The 18,081-nt window shown below is 34.3% G+C and overlaps 1 protein-coding gene across 1 annotated transcript; it reads right to left on the minus strand.

The window, feature by feature from the left end:
* Positions 1–1,588: 1,588 nt before the first annotated feature.
* Positions 1,589–7,842, minus strand: LOC130939527 (histidine kinase CKI1-like). Its single transcript, XM_057867629.1, has 6 exons — positions 7,756–7,842; positions 5,195–5,887; positions 4,510–4,885; positions 3,638–4,221; positions 1,873–2,925; positions 1,589–1,801 (listed from the first exon to the last, which is right to left on the minus strand). Exons 1-6 carry the CDS (start codon positions 7,840–7,842, stop codon positions 1,589–1,591), a joined length of 3,006 nt encoding a protein of 1,001 aa, XP_057723612.1.
* Between the last annotated feature and the right edge of the window lie 10,239 nt (positions 7,843–18,081).

Below are 18,081 nucleotides of genomic sequence, written 5' to 3' on the forward strand. Positions count from 1 at the left end.
AGTATATGAAGAAAAGATAAAGAAAAACTTTGTATAGAGAGAGAGAAAATATTTTGTATATAGACAATATAAAAAGAAAGAGAAAATTGTTGTTATTGATTTGTTTATTGTTGTAATTTGTAACCGTGTGTTACGCAATGAGATTTTAGCCTCTATTTATACATGCAAGGAGGCTACTTTTTTTACTATCATTAAATGTAAAGACTTTAATAACATAGCACTTCAGTATAAAAAATGTGAGCCGCTCATGGTCATCCATTTCATTCTTCTTGTAACACAAAGAAGATTTCACAAGTAGTTTTTACCGGTTGTTATATATAATTGTAATTTCTTAATTATTAGAATTTTCTATAAATAAAAATTTTTGGATTAGAATAAGAATTTAATTTTCATTAGCTGTCATTTTAAAATTGTTTTACATTAACAAAAATAAATATGTAGGCTGGTGGAGACCTTTGAAGATGATATGCAGCTTGTGGCTAGGAAGGGTATAAGTCTATAAGAATTCAGTTTTAGCATGATTTATGGGTCAAAGAAGGCAGATTGAAGGAGGTGTTTCCACGGCTGTACCGAGTCTCAAATAATGTGGATAGTAGGTTTGTGAGAGAGAGCTTGGGGACTGGGAGATGGTGGATTTGAATTCTATCTTGCAAATGCTCTCTAAAGTAGTTGTAAAGGCAGACAAAGTTGATAAACTGGTGTGCAAACATGAGTCTTTCCTCACGTGGTTTATAATTTTGGAAGGTTAAACACTATGGACAGACTCTGTAAATTGAAGATGTTGTCCGATAATGAGGTACGAGTAAGGAGTCGGTTCATCATATATTTTCTGGGTGTGAGTGGTCTTGGGAAATATGGAGTGCAATCTTCCAAAGATGGAATCTGCTTTTATTGTTGGATGAATCAGCTTATTTAGCAAACTGCGCAAAAGAGAATGGTTGGTGTATTTTTTAGCAGTTCTTTGGGCAATTTAGGAGCGTAACTCCTGAATTTTCAGAAGAAGGCAAGAACTCTTGATGCTTATGTTAACCAAGTCCAATTCTTTACCAACCGGTGGCTGAAGAATAAGGGAAAATAGTTGTGTGTTTTGTCTTGATGAAAGAACTTGTATCATAAGAGAGGACATAATGGTTTAATGGAGTATATGTATCTAATGGTTATCCTTCGGTGGAGGATGAAGACCCTAGGAGTCTTGCTTTGTTAGATATGTGTTTATAGTTTCCTTATTTTTTGAAGTAGTTTATTGCTGTTTGTATGTTGTTTGAGTGTTTTGTTTTTTGTTGTGCTTTGGGAGCTAGTGAGTTCCAAAGTGATTGAAAACAAATTTATTATGATATTTTTAAATGTTAAAAATTATTTTATAATATAATTATTATTATTTGTATTTATTAAAAGTAAATTTTAATTTGATTTATTAAATATAAGTGTTATGATTTTTAAGAAATTATCTTTTAAAAATTTTACGAAACGAAGGCTAAGAGCAAGAATCATATTTTTTACCGTATAATAAAGAAACAAGGTAAATTACAACCACGCTACACTATATGATTATATGTAAACTCGTAACATTTTGCATTGATACATAACATTAAATGGAGCGCTTTTTAGCATTGATGTCTCGAATGGCTTCAAGAAATTTGTTTCTGTCGATAGGCTTTACCAAGTGAAAGTCCATTCCAGCATCTATGGTCATTTTGTCACTGTCAGCTGTTAATGCAATTATAGGAATGCGAATATTACCATACCTCTTCTCTATCTTTCTTATTTTCCTTGTTGCCTCGAACCCGTCCATTACTGGCATCTGTGGAATCAATTACATCAGGAGTAAGCCAAACATTACCTGGCAAAATAAGTCAAATTCAAAAACATTACCTGGCAATCCATTAAGATGTAATCGTAAGGGGGATTAGGAAAATCCTTGATTAAACCATCACCAACTAGATGCACAGCTGCTTCTCCATTCTCACACTGCTCTATAATCGCTCCAAGCTTGATCAAACTACGCAAAGCAATCATGCGCATCAATGGAGTATCATCAACCACCAAAATTCTCTTACCACTCAACGGCTTTTCTGTATCCTCACATTCTTGTATTTCTTTGGACCCAACAGAAGATTGATCCACAAAGGATTCCTGAGTGTTCAATTTGGATCCACCGAACTCGGGAAGAAGCTTTATAACCTGGAACAAACGGCTACCGTGAAACGGTTTCGATAGAACCATGTCTTTGGGATCAAGCGTGTCCTTATCAAGATTCTTAAAGAGAATCTTCTTATCTAACCAAACAACTTGACAAGGGTTACAAAGCCCTCTTTTGAAGTTAGAAACTATCTTACACAGCTCCAAAAGTGGCCCTGCATCTGTCTCAACCACAATAAGGATAAAGCCATTAGATGCTGCTCCAATATCCGTCTTTCCATCCATAGAACTCAATGCAACTCTAACTCTGCTGGAACGGGAGTGAGAGCTCGCACTCAAATACTCTGATCCTTGAGAACCACTACTGTGGCTGCTTGAATACAGGCACTTTTGTTTCATCTTCTTCAGGACATCAAATAGATCCTCCAACCGTTTCGCGGCGGCAACTTTGATCCCTAAGCCCTCCATGAACTTCTCTGTGGCCTTCCGGCGATACTCGTCGGCGATTAGCATAATGACACGAGAAGGCTCTGGCTTGGGACTGGAGCTGCGGATTCGGAATCTTGGACTAAGGGAACAAATGCTTGAACCAGAGCTACAGCTTTGAAGGGTTGGTAATGGCGCCTGAGTTTGGTTTCTTTCATCAACACCTTCTTCTTCTTCTTTTGTGCTAGCAGCATTCGTGATTCTCTCGTATACATTAAGGATAACATTGAACTTGAAGCATGTTCCCTTTTCTCCCACGTCCTTCTCTGAAATTTCAATGTCTCCATGCATTAAACGCACCTAAATTAAAAAAAAAAAATTTAGACACTCTTTTCTTGTTTTACCTGAAATTACATAAGCGAAGAGTGCTAGGGACCATCAGATTTTGTAATTTGTAATTATCATGAGTATTTTTAATGGTGTGAGATTACATCTAATAATATGAGATTATTCATTTTTCTTTTGATGGTTAAATGCTGTCCCTCTAGACTTTCTCTTACATAAGCTATTATTAAAAAATTGGTTTCAAGTAAAAACCAATTATTTGTGTATAAATCAGATAAAATCAATTTAAACTGTTTTTTCTTTTTTAGATTAAAATCAATTTCATTTTTATAAATTGATTTAAGCTGATGTATATCATATTATAATAAATTTTTTGTTATGATTTAGACAACTTAGAATTTCTTCTAACAATGATGAACAAGAATAAAAACAATGAACACAGTAGTGAGACTCAAATGATGAATAGAAGAGAGAAGAACTGAAAGAGTATATTGATGCTATATCAAATTACATTCAGATATCTATCTTCTATATACTGCAACACCTATATATATAAACTCCTAACCAATGCAGTGAGAATGCCTTGATACACACGCAAAAGCAGCATCCCAAAACAGAATAACAATTCTGCAACCTAACTAACTAACTAACTAACTCTACTTTCTAATTCTGTCCTAATTACAATATTACCTTTGTATAAATATTAGTAAGTAAGGCAAATACGTACCAGTGATTGCACAATCCCAAGTCCCAAGCCAGTTCCTCCAACTCCAAGGGAAGTTTCTTTGACTTGGACATAGTTCTCAAACACAGACTTGTACTTCTCTTTGGGGATTCCTTTTCCCGTATCATCCACTTCAAATATAAAATCCATTACGCAATATGGATCTGCTTGTGTTGAATTACTCGTGCCTTCAACTTCATCACTGCTAATTTTCTTGAAACATAAGCATGATAAACGTCCCATGAATCCATGTTTTTCACTATTACCAGCCATTAATGAATTGTGCAAGCTTGGCTTTTGAGCTCTTGCCCTAACCACTATGTGCCCCTCATCAGTAAACTTAACAGCATTGCTCAAAAGATTACACAAAACTTGTTTGAGTCTTCCTCTGTCTCCTTTGACACGTGAGTATCTAATAATAGAACCATCACAAGGGTCCAAGATTAGATCCACACCTTTCTTTGAAGCCATAGGGTGGTATAAGTCAACTATATCTTCCAACAGAATTGATACATCAAATTCCTCTTCCTCAAGCTGTATCTTTCCTGCCTCAATTTTGCTTGTGTCAAGTATAGAATTCAGCAGCCCTAAGCAAGTATTTATAACATGACAACAAATTAATACTTTCAATTTACATCTGGGTGTGAGTACTATATAATAAAGGTGAAAATTCAGAAGCAGTTAAAATTTATTTGAAGTTGATAGCCGAGAGTCTTCAGATGATAATTTAGTTAAACCTATCAAATCATTTAATAACTCTCAATTATCAACTTCATATAAAGTTAAACACCAAATTCCAACCTCAAAAATTTGCACTTGATAAATAGAATAGTTGCACTCAAATTGGGTGACACAAATTAAGATGAAATTATTACCTAGTAAGTCTTGGGTGCAACCTTTCATTAGTTTTAAGTTGGTGTCCAATTCAGACGCATTTTGAACAAAGTCAAAGGACATGTCTACCAAAGCAGTAAGGCCCGCAAGAGAAGCCCTAACATCATGATTGGCAGCAGCAAATGCAAGGCTTTTATTCATGTTCTTTCTCTCAGCTTGTTGGGTGGCTTCCATTTGTTTCAAGAGTGAGGCACGCAATCGTATTTCTCGCTTCGCATTTCTTCCATTCATGCTTAGAAAGCTTAGGAGAGCAATCAATATCATGAATATCATTACAATCAACAGAGTCAACCCTTTTTTCTTATAATGCTGGTCAAAGCTAAGTAATTCATTCTTTCGAATAGCCACAACATATACCTGAAATCAAAACATACCATTTAATTTTGATGCCAGGAAAAGTATTGGTAACTAATAACATTCTTGAACAATGTGTGAATAATGTGAATTAATAAAGTTAAAAGAGTAAATTTGATGAGTAGCATTAAATTAGGGTGTAGTGTACTTATATTTGATTGGTGGTTGTTCATGTTGTTCAAGATAATCATTGTTCCTCTAGCACCCCCTTAATAAAAATATAAGTGCATTAAAAGAATAAATGTGAATAGACGATTATTATTAGTATGCTAAAATTAAACTCTACTTATAATGAATAATATAGAAACTTACCGATTCTATTCCCATGATATCAATTGTGCTGCAGTGAATCAAATATTCCGTATTCTGAATATTCAAACTAGATCCAAATCTTTCATTGTTGCATGGTATAGCAGTGTCTCCAACACCTTTAGGGTTTCCATTTTGGTCCAATAATTGAAGCAAAACTGTATCATTAGAAATCACCAAACGAGTATTTCGGATCCCTTGTACAGTAGCCCTTCCATCTTTTGTAGCCCAAGACATGCTCATTGAACTTTGATGAAGATCATTGTTTTGAGCCCTGAGAAAATCAGTTACTGTTGTTTCCGAGAACCCTAGAGAGATCACACTTGTTCTTGTGACTCTTGCGGAGTTGAGAAACAAAGGGTTATGGCCACTATCAACAATAATGCTCCAATTGGTTCGCAATGATGAGGCATTGCTGAATAATGCATATGAATAAGAAAATTGAAGAGCTTCAGAAATCCAACTTGTGTTAATAGACGAAAAATTGTATTTTGTAGGTTCACCATAGGGTTCTCCATTATCTTGATTTACATGTTGGATATAATATAGAGTAGATGAAGATGATGAGTTGGAGAAGATTGCCAAAATTTGAAGATGATCTCTATAATATGAAAAGGAGAGACCTTCCATGACTATGTATGAAATTTGCTCTAAGTGAGGAACCCTCTCAAATGCTTGAAATAATAACGGAGCCACCTGAAATAATAATGTAATAAAAGATGGTAAGTAAGGTTACAACAAAATTTTCTTTCCGGTAATAATTAAAAAATTTATATATGGAAAATTAAAATGACATATAGTAGTGTCAAATTAGTAACGGTTTTAAAGATTAGAATCGGCTAATTTTACCGAATTAAATGAAACCTATGATGCACGGACACTGACACGGATACGGGACACGACACGACACGGGACACGCTGACACGCGAATTTTAAAATCTTTCATGACACGAAGACACACATACATATAAAATATAAAGTATTTTTTAGATAAATCATAATGATATTTTGATATTTTGTTGATATTAAAATATAAATTAAATTTGTTAATTATTTTTAATGTCTTATATATATTAATTATATCAAGTATTTAAAATATTTTTTTTGTTTTAATAAATAATAATATATATTATATCTAAATTTATTTTAAGAATATATGTTAAGAATAAGACTGCACACGCTGACACGTGATAGTATTTAGGTGTGTCTACGCGTGTCCAGTGAAAAAATTTTTATTTTTTATTAAGACACGGTTGGACACAGCAGATACGTGTGTTGGACAAGTGTCGGTGAGTGTCGTGTCTAAAATATGTCCGACATATGGACATGACAACTCAGCAAAATATTTGTGTTTCATAGAATGAAACTAATATTAAATCGGTTTTATTTATGAAAAAAATCGATTATTAATAACCAATAAAAATTTAAAAATTTTGATGAAAATTGGTAAAGTAGATAAACCAATACGATTTTTTAGTGTTTTAACTGATTTAAAATAATAAAATACTAAATATTGCTCTTTAAAAAATTATATTTCTTAAATAAATTTATAATTTTATTATATTTAATTTAACTTGATTAAATCTTGATAGAACTTTTAATTTTTTTAATATATATATATTAATTATCCTCTTAACTTCTTAGAAAAAAGTTTTGATTTTTTTGTTTATCTTTTTAATATTTTTTTAAAAAATATTTAATTTTAATACATTAATAGTGTAAAATATCTTAAACTATAATCTTTTAGTTGATTATTTATATAATCAATATAATAGACAATTATTGTTACTAATATATTATTATATAATTAGATACACGTATAAAATTATTTTAGATTTATAGTTCATCAAAATTATATTCTTAAAGAATAATATATATTTAAATTTATTTACTGTTTTAAATATAATAAAAAAAATTAGAACTTCCAATCATATTAATATTAGTTCCCTAGTTTTTCAAGAAAATGTTTGCGGCTATATGTGTTCTTTTTGTTTTATTTAGTAGCATTATATTCTGCGTACTATAGCTGAATCTGAAGTTGTGAGTGGCATCATGGTACCTCATTACACCGTTGTTTGATACCAAGTGAGTGTTATTTATTATTTAAAAAAAAAAAAAAATTCTAAGGTAACCTTTTCCAATCCTTGTGTAAGCTAAGATTGATTGGGACATTGCCTAATTTATCAATGCATAATTTATTCGCAACAAATTTCATTGACATAGTGTGATCTATAGCATTTAGGTAATTGTATTATATTATCTAAAACAAATATTGTCTAAGATGTATTAAACATATTTAATTTAAAATTTAAATATTGTGTCAAAATCCAAAATTATTTTAAAGATATTTAACTTTAAATAGAAGACAAATATACTATTTTATTCTCTATGTAGTAAACAAAAATAAAATAAAAATCTTTAAATTCAATTTTGAATAATAAAGAACTTAAAAGCACTGTTGAAAAAATAGCTATATTCATGCAGTGAACAATAAATGAATAAAATAAAAACATTGAACCTCATTGCATTATTATTCAAGGATTTTCTTTAATAGAGATGCTAACCTTAGCTTTAATATCCATGAAAGAGACACTAGAAGCATTGAGGGAAGAGCTGAAAAATCTTGAAAAATTAGTTGAGGATGACTCCATGTGTCCGAGTGAGTATCTAATTTCTGATTGAAGCTGGTTTAAAAATATTTTTGATATTGAAAAAGTGTCATGTTCCTCCTTTTGTGAGATTATAATGTACCAATATGTCATCAATGAGCCAAGAACTAACAACGAGCCATATACCTAGAACAAAAATTATGTTTAGCACTCAATATTCTTAGTATATTGATATATAACATATTCATATGCCGTTTATGTCTTAATAATGTTTTAAAATATACAATTCCATGTTCTAACATTGTAAAATGGAGAAAAAAATCTATTAAATTTTCTCACATAATTATCCTTTGAAAAATCATGTCATACGAAGATAATTTTGAAAATTGAACCTTTTTACACTATGTGATAATCATACAATAATAATATCAAAATCCATCTTTTAATTATAAAACGTTAGGGAGTAAACTACAGATAAACCAAAGTCTAAGAGGGGTTAACTTTATTTTATACTAAAAAATTGTACAATAGGAATAAGAGTACCTATAGTGGAAATATACCATCATCTCAATTGTACAAAAACAAAGAATGTTTACAAGAGAAGAAAATATGTTATAAAAAGTGCACAAATAATATAAACATACTAGCACATACCAGCACCAACATGAGTGACGAAAGTCGAAAGAGATTCATTGAATCTTCTAGAGATGTGATCAACCTATGTTCTATTGATTCTGCACCGGAAATTCCATAAAATCAAATTATCTTGTATGTATAATGTGTTTATATATTAAATAATAGTGAAACTACATCTATCACATAGCCACAGGTTCTTGACTTCTTGTGAATGATAAATTTCTGGCAATAGAAATTGTAATGGCATGATATTAATTAGGGTATGAAAAGATCTCTCATGAAGATTTGATATTCTTTTATTCTTAGCACCATATATTCTCATTTATTTAGTCTATTTTATTATTATTACTTTTATTTTGCCAATGCTTTATTAACAAAAAAAAAAAAAATTAATTGTGCGAACGTAGTGATATAGGATTTCGTTTGAAAGAAAAATATTTATAAGAAATATTATCAAAGAAAGATTTTTTAAAAATAATTTGATTCAGAAAATATAACTTGATCAACATTAAGTCTTTTCTCTTAGTATATTTGTTTAAAGAAAAAAGGAAGGAAATATTTTATTACCTCTATAAGAAGTTGGTGGGCATAAACCTATGTTCAAATTTAGAATTTTTTTTAAACTAATATAATTTTTACATTTAATTATTAAAATAATATTTTTGTTCAATTTATTGTTCACCTTTATTTGTCTAAATGTCGTTTATTTTTCTTTCTCAATTTTGTGGATACAAACAACCTTTAATCAAAGATAATACATGATGACGGTGGAAACTCAGGTGCAGTCGACTTTACGTAAAGTTGATACTTGAGAGTCGTTAAATAATTTGACTGATTTGACTAAATTTTCATCTAACGATTCTCAGATATCAGCTTCATGTGAAGTCGACTTCACCTGAGTTTTCACTTCAAAGTATTCATACAAAGAAATAAAAAAAAAATATCATCCACATTATATGTAAACAAAAAAATTAGTTATTAAATTTATTATTGATATAATACATAAAATAAATACGTAAAATGCTGGTAAAATGATAGCTCTTGTTAGATGATTGGACGTACTTACAATTACAATTTGTTGGAGATGAATTATGATTTGAAAACCACTCACATAGATACACCAAAAATAATTTTTTTAAAGACTATGCATGAGAATATCACAAGTGTTCTCACTTGTGTTTTGGTTCATTCGAACCCATTATTATATAAAAAAAAAACCAAATTTTTGAATAATATGATTCATTTTAAATAGTTTTTTATTTTTACATAAATTTTTTTTTTGGAGAAACACAAGATTGGACTTGACTATTTATGTTTAACAAAAAAACCAATAAAAATAGCCAAAATTAATCCTTTATATTTGACAAAAAAAATTCATTACAAAAATTATGCATGAGTTTGCAGGTTCTATATTATTTATTAATTTGGAGGTGTTGCACAGTTTTTTTGTGCTAGTGCTATCTTGATAAATCCATGGAATGTCACCCAAGTTGCTGCTTCCATTAGTTATGCATTGGATATGCCAGCTAATGAAAGAGAAAAACGACATTACAGATGCCAACATTTGATACCTTGAAGTTGTTAATAACCTACTTTTTATACTGTTTTGATGAGGATAATGGTCTAATACAACTAGTTCTGATAAAGTCAAAAATAGAAGCACTACCTTTTATTCCTGAAATGACCCAACAAACAGTATGCCATCCAAGATGGAAAATTCAGCCTTGAGAAATTGTTGCAAAATAATGGTGGAAAGATACCCACTGATAGATTTGTTAGCGTGAAATCCCGTAAGAAAGAGAAATTATGGAGCGTGACATGGGAGGCAACAAATTGCAGCAGAGCTTCCTGGAGAAGATGAAATTGGTAGCAACAGCAAGAAAGAAGAATAGGCGCAGAAGGGGAGAAATTATGATGTTGCTCAAAAATCGAGTGTTAAAATAACATCGGATCAAATAACATCACCACCGGCAAAAATCCAGACGAAGGCGAGGAAGCAGGCTAATGGAGGCAACAACTGGATGGAAAACGGCAAAGAGGCAAGTAGCATATTAGAAAATAGAGTTCTCTCATCGCATCATTGGGTCCCTCATCCAAATCGCTACGTCGCCAGAGCACCAACACGGATAGAATCGTGGGAAGAAGACGAACTGAACTAAGAAAGAGAAGGAAAAGTGGCGATACATAAAGGAGGAATGGGACCTGAGACGACCAACTGGGGCACGAGGAGCCACAAGAGAGTAGAAGATGGATAGCATCGCAGATAAGGGAGAAGAACCGATCAACGAAACTAGGCAACCAGCGCCTCTGGCTCGAGGAAGAAGGAGATCAATGCAGATCTTCTAAGTTGGGTGGGACCAACTACTGGTTGCACGAAGGAAGCTGACGACGGGAAGGAAGCTCATGGCGAGGAGGAAGCTGATGCCGATAGTTGAACCAAGAAGACGACAACAACGAGTCCGACGACCAGCAATAGGACCTGTTGTTTCTGCCGCCGGTGACGACGAGCGCAACAAAGGCTTGAACTGAGTGCGAGACAACAATGAGATAGGGAGTGACAATGACGACCAATCCCGAGACCTGCTGTTTCTGCTGCTGACGACAACGATAGTAGGAAAGCCGCACGAGAACAACTGAGTGCGAGACCGGAGACAATGAGAGAGACTGGAGCCGAGAGAGCAACGAGGAGCTTGAATGCGACATCGGAGATAGTGAGAGAGACTGGAGGCGGGAGTAGTGAGCCACAGTGAGAGAAATGACAGAGAGCTTCAGTGAGAGGGTGACACTGAGAGAGGAGAATGTGAGAGCTTAGTAAAGAATGCTAAATCACATCGTGTTTTGAAAAAAAGAAAAACAAAAACCAAAGACCCGGGCGGTTTATGTGAACCCGGTTCGAATTGTAAATTCAGACTGAGTTATGTAAATCGTCCGAATCCAGCTGGATCTAAAAATTACTACCAAGACTTTAAAAAATAACTCCGTTAGGGAGACAATGAGAAATCTTAACAATGTGAATAATGGACTTCTAATTAAGCCCAACACAAGGAAAGTAAGAAATCCAAATAGTTATTTAAAAAAAGTAACCATCCCAACTCTAATTTATCAAAGGAATTCACCGAAACACTCTTTTCCCCCCAAACCGTATGCCACCCCACCCTCATCAATCATCCCACCTCTCCAGCTGTTAGAACTCCCTTACCAGCCATCATCATCCACCCCCTGTAACCCCCTCCCCCATCACCGTCACGGGATCGTCATCAAACAACCATCCACGTAGTTATTAAAATAATCATCCAATTACCTAGTGAAATGACCATCCATCATTTGTTAATTGTATATACTTAAATTGAATCAAACAAAATAACCATTCAATTAAGAATTAAAATAACCATCTACATATCTAGTGAATTAAACATCCAGCACATTTGTGGGGGTGGAGAAAGTCGATGTTGACGCATGGAGACAAGGGAGGAGATCCAGTGACAGAGCAGCCACGCAACGACAACTTCTAGGCGAGGTTGCGAATCTGCTCTGTGGGCTTCAAACTCGAACGCGCAGCAGTCTGAGATGGAAGAGGAGGAGAAGTCGAATCAGCGGGAGGAAGGGCGGTGCACAAATGCCACGATGGGAGACAGTGGCCTGCGGTGGGGCCTGCATGGCTGGCGCGTTGGTCGGCTGCGCAAGGGACGCAATGTCCGCGAAGAGGGTGCCTACTCAGACGTTCACGGAGAGCTGGGCGGCATTGGCTAGTGTTCTGGACAGCGGCAGCTGGTATTCTTAGCGGCAGCGGTTGGTGTTCTTGGTGGCGGCGGACCGGAGAGATGGGAAGAGAATGGCGAGAGGAAGGCTCTGCAGAACGAAAATCACACGCAGAGAAGGGAGATTACCGTATACGTAACTGCATTACCATTTGTAAATCCTTATTTTTTTAAAATTCAAAATTCGAAATTATAGAAAATAATTAAATTAATTATCATCTGATTTTAATTTTCGTTTTAATTCTACTATTCATATTGTTCACTAGACTCATTGTCTCCCTATACCTTTTCTAGTTAAAAATAATGTTACATGATTAATAAATTTTATTATTTTTTATTAATACTTGATTAATTCTAAATTTTAAAGAATAAAATTTCAATTATGAACTTTAAATCTTAAACTAATAGTACAAAAATAAAATATTAACTCAAAGTGTTAGCTAATATTAATAAAAAATGTTAACCTTATAACATTTTTTGTTAGTTAATATTTTATTATTGAAAATTTGACAATAATCTCCCACCTAATTGATGACATGTCATCATGTCATATTTTTCTATGCTTTTTATACAAGAAATTGATAATTAGTGCTTAAATATTGAATGTTTTTTGTGCTTAAATAGTATATTTCTTTGATCTTGTAATTTTATAAAATTTGTAGAAAATAATAGAAAAAGAAGCAATAAAAGCACTAAAAGAAGAATCACACTCCCAAGGTGGCAAAAGAGTTAGAAACAGACTCAAGGAGGATAACTCCAACAAGAATAACTCGAGATACAAAACTCCAAATGAGGTGATTCTAGTGGCATTGAAAAGTAGACATCTAGAAATTTCCAAGCATATATGGCACTGCATGGTGGACACTAAATCTGAGGGAGAAAACTTGCCCCAAAAGTGTAAAGATGAACATAGTATCAAACTACAGTAAGGCCAGCTGACCTCTTCACCTTCCAAGGAAAATAACTTGAGCTATAGAGATTTGAATGATGCGCTTTCAATTTCATTGGAAAGTAGACATTCAGAGCTTTCTAAAGATATATAATAGTATGGGGTGAATATAAAGTTTGGGCCTCAGAAGTTGGCGCTAACTTTGGCCTCCAAACAGCCAGCGTTCACTAAAGTGAACGTGGTGTTCACTAAAAAGAACGTTTTCGGCCTCCAAAACAACGCGACCATGCCTTCTTCAAAGGATCATAACTGGAGCTACAGAGGTTCAATTGATGCACTTCCAGTTGTGTTGGAAAGCTGACATTCAGAGCTTTCCAACGATATATATCAATATATATTTGGCATGAAATTAAAGCACAAGTGATAGGTATCTTTAAGGCCCAAAAACCACACTCAAACAAAGAATGCAGCGCTCACTAAGGGAGGCAACGTAGTGCTCAACAAGGTGCGCAACAATTGAAACACCAAGGATGCACCAAGGCGCATGCCAAGGAGCAGCGTTCACTAAAGTGAATGCCACGTTCACCAATGTGAACGTTTTCGTGACTTTGGCCCATAGAAACAATTGCCGCAACATGAGGGCACCAAGGAGCAACATTCAAACAAGTGAACGCTACGTTCACTAAAGCGAACGTTCTCGTGATTTTGGCCAAGGAACCAAAGGCGCGCATCAAAGACACAAGGGGCAGCGTTGGGTGAGTAAACGTAGCGTTCACTAATGTAACGCTAATGAAGAAATGCCCACCAAGGAAGCATGTGAGGAAGCATGCTTGGAGCTAGTGAACGTAGCGTTCATTAAAATGAACTAAACGCTCCACTGGAGCTTGAACCAAGTGCCATTTGGATCCATTTCAAGGCCAAACCAAAAGCTGGCTCAAATTCCAATTCAAGCCCATATACATACCAAAGCAAGCAAAACCCATGGACATCACTCAAAGGCACAAGAAACAGTTAGATTAGGAATTTCATTTAAATTGTAATTTATTTTCAATTTCAATTTTATTTTTATTTTGTAAAGCCTATAAAAAGGCATCAGTTTCATTTCATTAGGGAGATTAGGGGGCTGGTTCTGCTAGAGAGCATTAGGAGTAAGAGTAGAAGTAGAATAGAAAGCTCTCTTGAAACACTTTTATTTTTCTGCAACTTTACATTTCAGTGCTAAATTCAATTTGGCTTATGCAATTTTAGTTTCTAATAATTCTCTTCTACAAATTTCCCTTTCTGCAATTTTCCAATTCAATTTACATTGAGCTTGATTTTAATATTTTGTTCCTATTGCTTTCTATTCTCATTGCTTACAATTTACTTTCCTATAATTTAAGTCTTCCGCAATTGCTCTACGTTCTGATTTACTGCTTCATTTAATTTTCTCTGCACCCAAATTTCCTTTACATTTGATGCAATTTACTTTTCTTGCTCTTTAAGCTTCTGCTGATTTACATTCTACACTTTAAATTCCTTGTCATTTACATTCTGTTGTTCAATTTCACCCAATCCATCACTGTTAGCTTGACTAAACTAATCACCTCACTAAAGTTGCTTGATCCATCAATCCTTGTGGGATCGACCTCACTCTTGTGAGTTATTACTACTTGATGTGACCCGGTACACTTGTCTGTGAGTTTGTGTGGAATCATTTTTCCCTCATCAAGTTTTTGGCGTCGTTGCCGGGGATTGATATAGAGCGACAATGATTAAGTGGGTGAGAAGTCTAGATTAAGAATTTTCTTTGTTTTTGTTCTTTTAATTTTCTGATGCCAAGGTGTTTGAGTTATTGCCTCACTAAGAAATTCTCCTCTACGATATGAATTTCAATTTTCATTGGTGATGTGTTTTATAAAATTCAAATGGAGTTCAACTCATCTTGTGATCAAACAAATTTTATGGGATATTACCCGCCATCACCAACTAACTATTCTAATGGTGGCTGAAAATATCACCAAGAAATCACATATTCTGAGCACTCCAATCAATGGGGATATGCTTCAAAGCTAACAGATGAGCAAGACAATCACATGAGATATTGTCCAAAATCACAAATTGATTTATGTCATTATCCTCATGGTATACAGACATATCAACAAGAGTGTGAATAATCAAGTCTAGAGCCACAAAGTGAATCATGCTGTTATGACACTGGCACAAACTATGGCTGGGAAGGGAATTTTAATGCTCCATATGCTATTCATCCAGAGACATCATCACTTGACCCTGCTATCAATGAATTCACGCAAGATTTCTCCCCAAGACCACAACATGATCCATATTGTGATGAATTCATTAATGACTCACATTTTGGATGGAAGGAGCAAAACCAGAGAGCATTTGATAGTACACGCTCTACTTATCAAGAGCCATCATCACATGAGCAAACCTTGAATTCATTTATGCAAAATTATCCACCCTCACCTCCCAGTTTCTCATTTGAAAATTCTTCATCATTTGATTATGCCTCAACACAAAATTTTCCCCAAGATCCATACGACTCATTTCACTAACCACAAAAATCATTTCATAATCCACAAGATTCATTCCATACCATTCAAAACAATCTCACCACCATACATCCATATCCACAAAATTCCTCTCAATCTTCATCTTTTGAGCTAGTACCTGAGGATTTCCTTCAAAAGTCCAGAGAATTTTTGGAAAGACAAGAACAATCCTAGAAAGAGCAAGAGACCCTCTTCAAAAAGATGGATGAACACTTGAAGAACATAAGGAAACACTCAGAATCACTAAGCAAGGGAGATGAAGATCACTTGATGGATGTGAAGGAGGACGTGGAAGAGAAAGAAGAAGAGGCCCCTGTGTCAAGAAAAATTTTAATGAAGAATGAGGTGGAGGAGGCATTTGAACCTGAAACTGCATATCCACAGAAGCCACTTGAGATGACAAAGGAACATGAAGACTTACAACCTCCACAAACTTCCCTGAACCAAGGTGCTCAACACTTGAATCTGTGATTGAAAGATATGAAGAGGAGATGAAGAAATATTGGGAAGAACAACAGATCTCCTCCATAAAAGTGCTATTAAATCAAATGTTGAGTGCAAAAAAGGAAGTAGGAAAACAAGAAAGTGAGGAAAACAATCAAGAAAATTCATACTCAAGTGAGGCAGAGAAGTACATAGAGGAAGAGCTCATGGAACCAGCAATTCAGAAGGCTTTTGATGAAGATAATGCTCCAATAATCACACAGCAACCATGTCTTGACATTAAAGAAGTGAAGGCAACCAACAATAACACCGAAGAGAAGTTTGTGACCAAGCTACAAAGGACAACATTCATGAAGAAGAGAAGGTCAACTGCAAACAATCCCACCCCTGATCCAACAAGCAAGTTCAATCAAGCCATTAACAAAAGGGAGCTTGCTGAGGAGAGACCAAAACAGGGGACAATAGCTGAATCTTCTCCCCCCTTGAGTTCATTCCTCTTAACAAATTGGAAGAAGAGGAAGAAAGTGAAGAACAACATGTCAAGCTAATTACACTAAAAGAGCGCTTGTTTGGAGGCAACCCAACCTTAGGTAACATTTCATTCCTTTGCTTTGTTTATTTTCTCTGTCTGCTTTGTTTAAATTTCAATAAATTGGCATATGATTACATTCTAACTTTGGTGTTGCCTTGCAACAAATTTATTTTCAATCCTCACTGGGTGCATCATTCTAAAGAGAAAGTGTCACACTAAGTTTGGTGTGCCACTTATTTTTCTATGCAACATACCCAACAACAACACTTGTTTGTACAATTATAATGCCTTTGCTTTGAAGCTCTCTGTTATGTTTTTCTTTATCTTTGTTTTAGTCATCTCTTTATTTTTCATACTTTCTTTTACTATCTCCAACTGTCTGTGTTAATGCCTCACCAAGAAATTCTTACTCGTGACATTTGTTTCTCTTGGTGATTGTGTCATTAACATATGACAGTTTCCTTTGTTTAGTCTTAGTTCAAGTAAATGAACATGTGGTTGTATTCTAAGTTTGGTGTTGCTATGCAACAAAACTTATTCCTAATCTTTATTGGATACTTGCATCAATTCCAAGTGAAAGTGTCACACTAAGTTTGGTATACCACTTATTCTTTATGCAATGTATCATGCACATCCTCTTATGTTTGCAATCACAAATGTCTATGTTTTCTATGCCTTCACTATTATTTTTCATTTTGCTTGCCTAAACACATGCACTACTAACATTTCACTGTGTAAGACACTCATGATCCATCATAAACCCCATCACCACTATACCAATTGTTGCTTGAGGATGAGAAAACACTCTAAGTTGGTATGGGAAGGGGAAGAATAGAAGGAGAATGACAACAACAAGGAAGATGAACTACAAGGTGGTAACACTCCTTTCTCTTCCTACTTACTTCTAGCACTGTAAATTGCATGATTGTCTTTATCTTCTCTGTATGCACATGTGTGTATGAATAAGCATAGCCTGAAGATTTGTAACATCTTGCTGTGACATCATGACTACCAACTTGAGTTTTGTGAGTTCAAAAGCAATAAAGTATCATGATCATAAACAAACAAGGAATTAAAGAAGAATTTAGCATGGGCATACAAGCATTGGAAGGCTAGTATGATTAATTGTTGCTCAATTGCATTAGATTTTATTTAATTGAAGTTTTCATCTAGGACATTCTGTGAAATCTTTTGAAATCATGAAAATCTTGCAGAAGCAATTCCAAATTAAAGCAAGAAAAGAAAAAGGGAAAGAATGAGAAAGTTGAAGGCTCTGAGTACCAATGACAATTCCATTGTTAAGTACTTGTGGTGTTTATGTATCAAGCAAAAAGCTTGAAAACAAAACACTTAGAGTCAAGGTTAGGCTCAAGTGCAAATGCACTCCCTTAAAGCACTCCCTTAAAGCTCAAGCCTCTAAGCATCAATAATTAGAGAGTAAAGAAAAGAAACAAATGAGCTTAAAGA

Source organism: Arachis stenosperma, chromosome 7 (assembly GCF_014773155.1).
Source record: "Arachis stenosperma cultivar V10309 chromosome 7, arast.V10309.gnm1.PFL2, whole genome shotgun sequence".
NCBI classification, from domain to species: Eukaryota; Viridiplantae; Streptophyta; class Magnoliopsida; order Fabales; family Fabaceae; genus Arachis; species Arachis stenosperma.

Coding starts and splice junctions, on each gene's coding strand:
- LOC130939527 (XM_057867629.1), bottom strand. CDS start 7,842: ATGGAGTCATCCTCAACTAATTTTTCAAGATTTTTCAGCTCTTCCCTC. Junction 4,886..5,194: donor ATATCATGGGAATAGAATCG/GTAAGTTTCTAT, acceptor TTTTGATTTCAG/GTATATGTTGTGGCTATTCG. Junction 4,222..4,509: donor TTGCACCCAAGACTTACTAG/GTAATAATTTCA, acceptor ATACTTGCTTAG/GGCTGCTGAATTCTATACTT.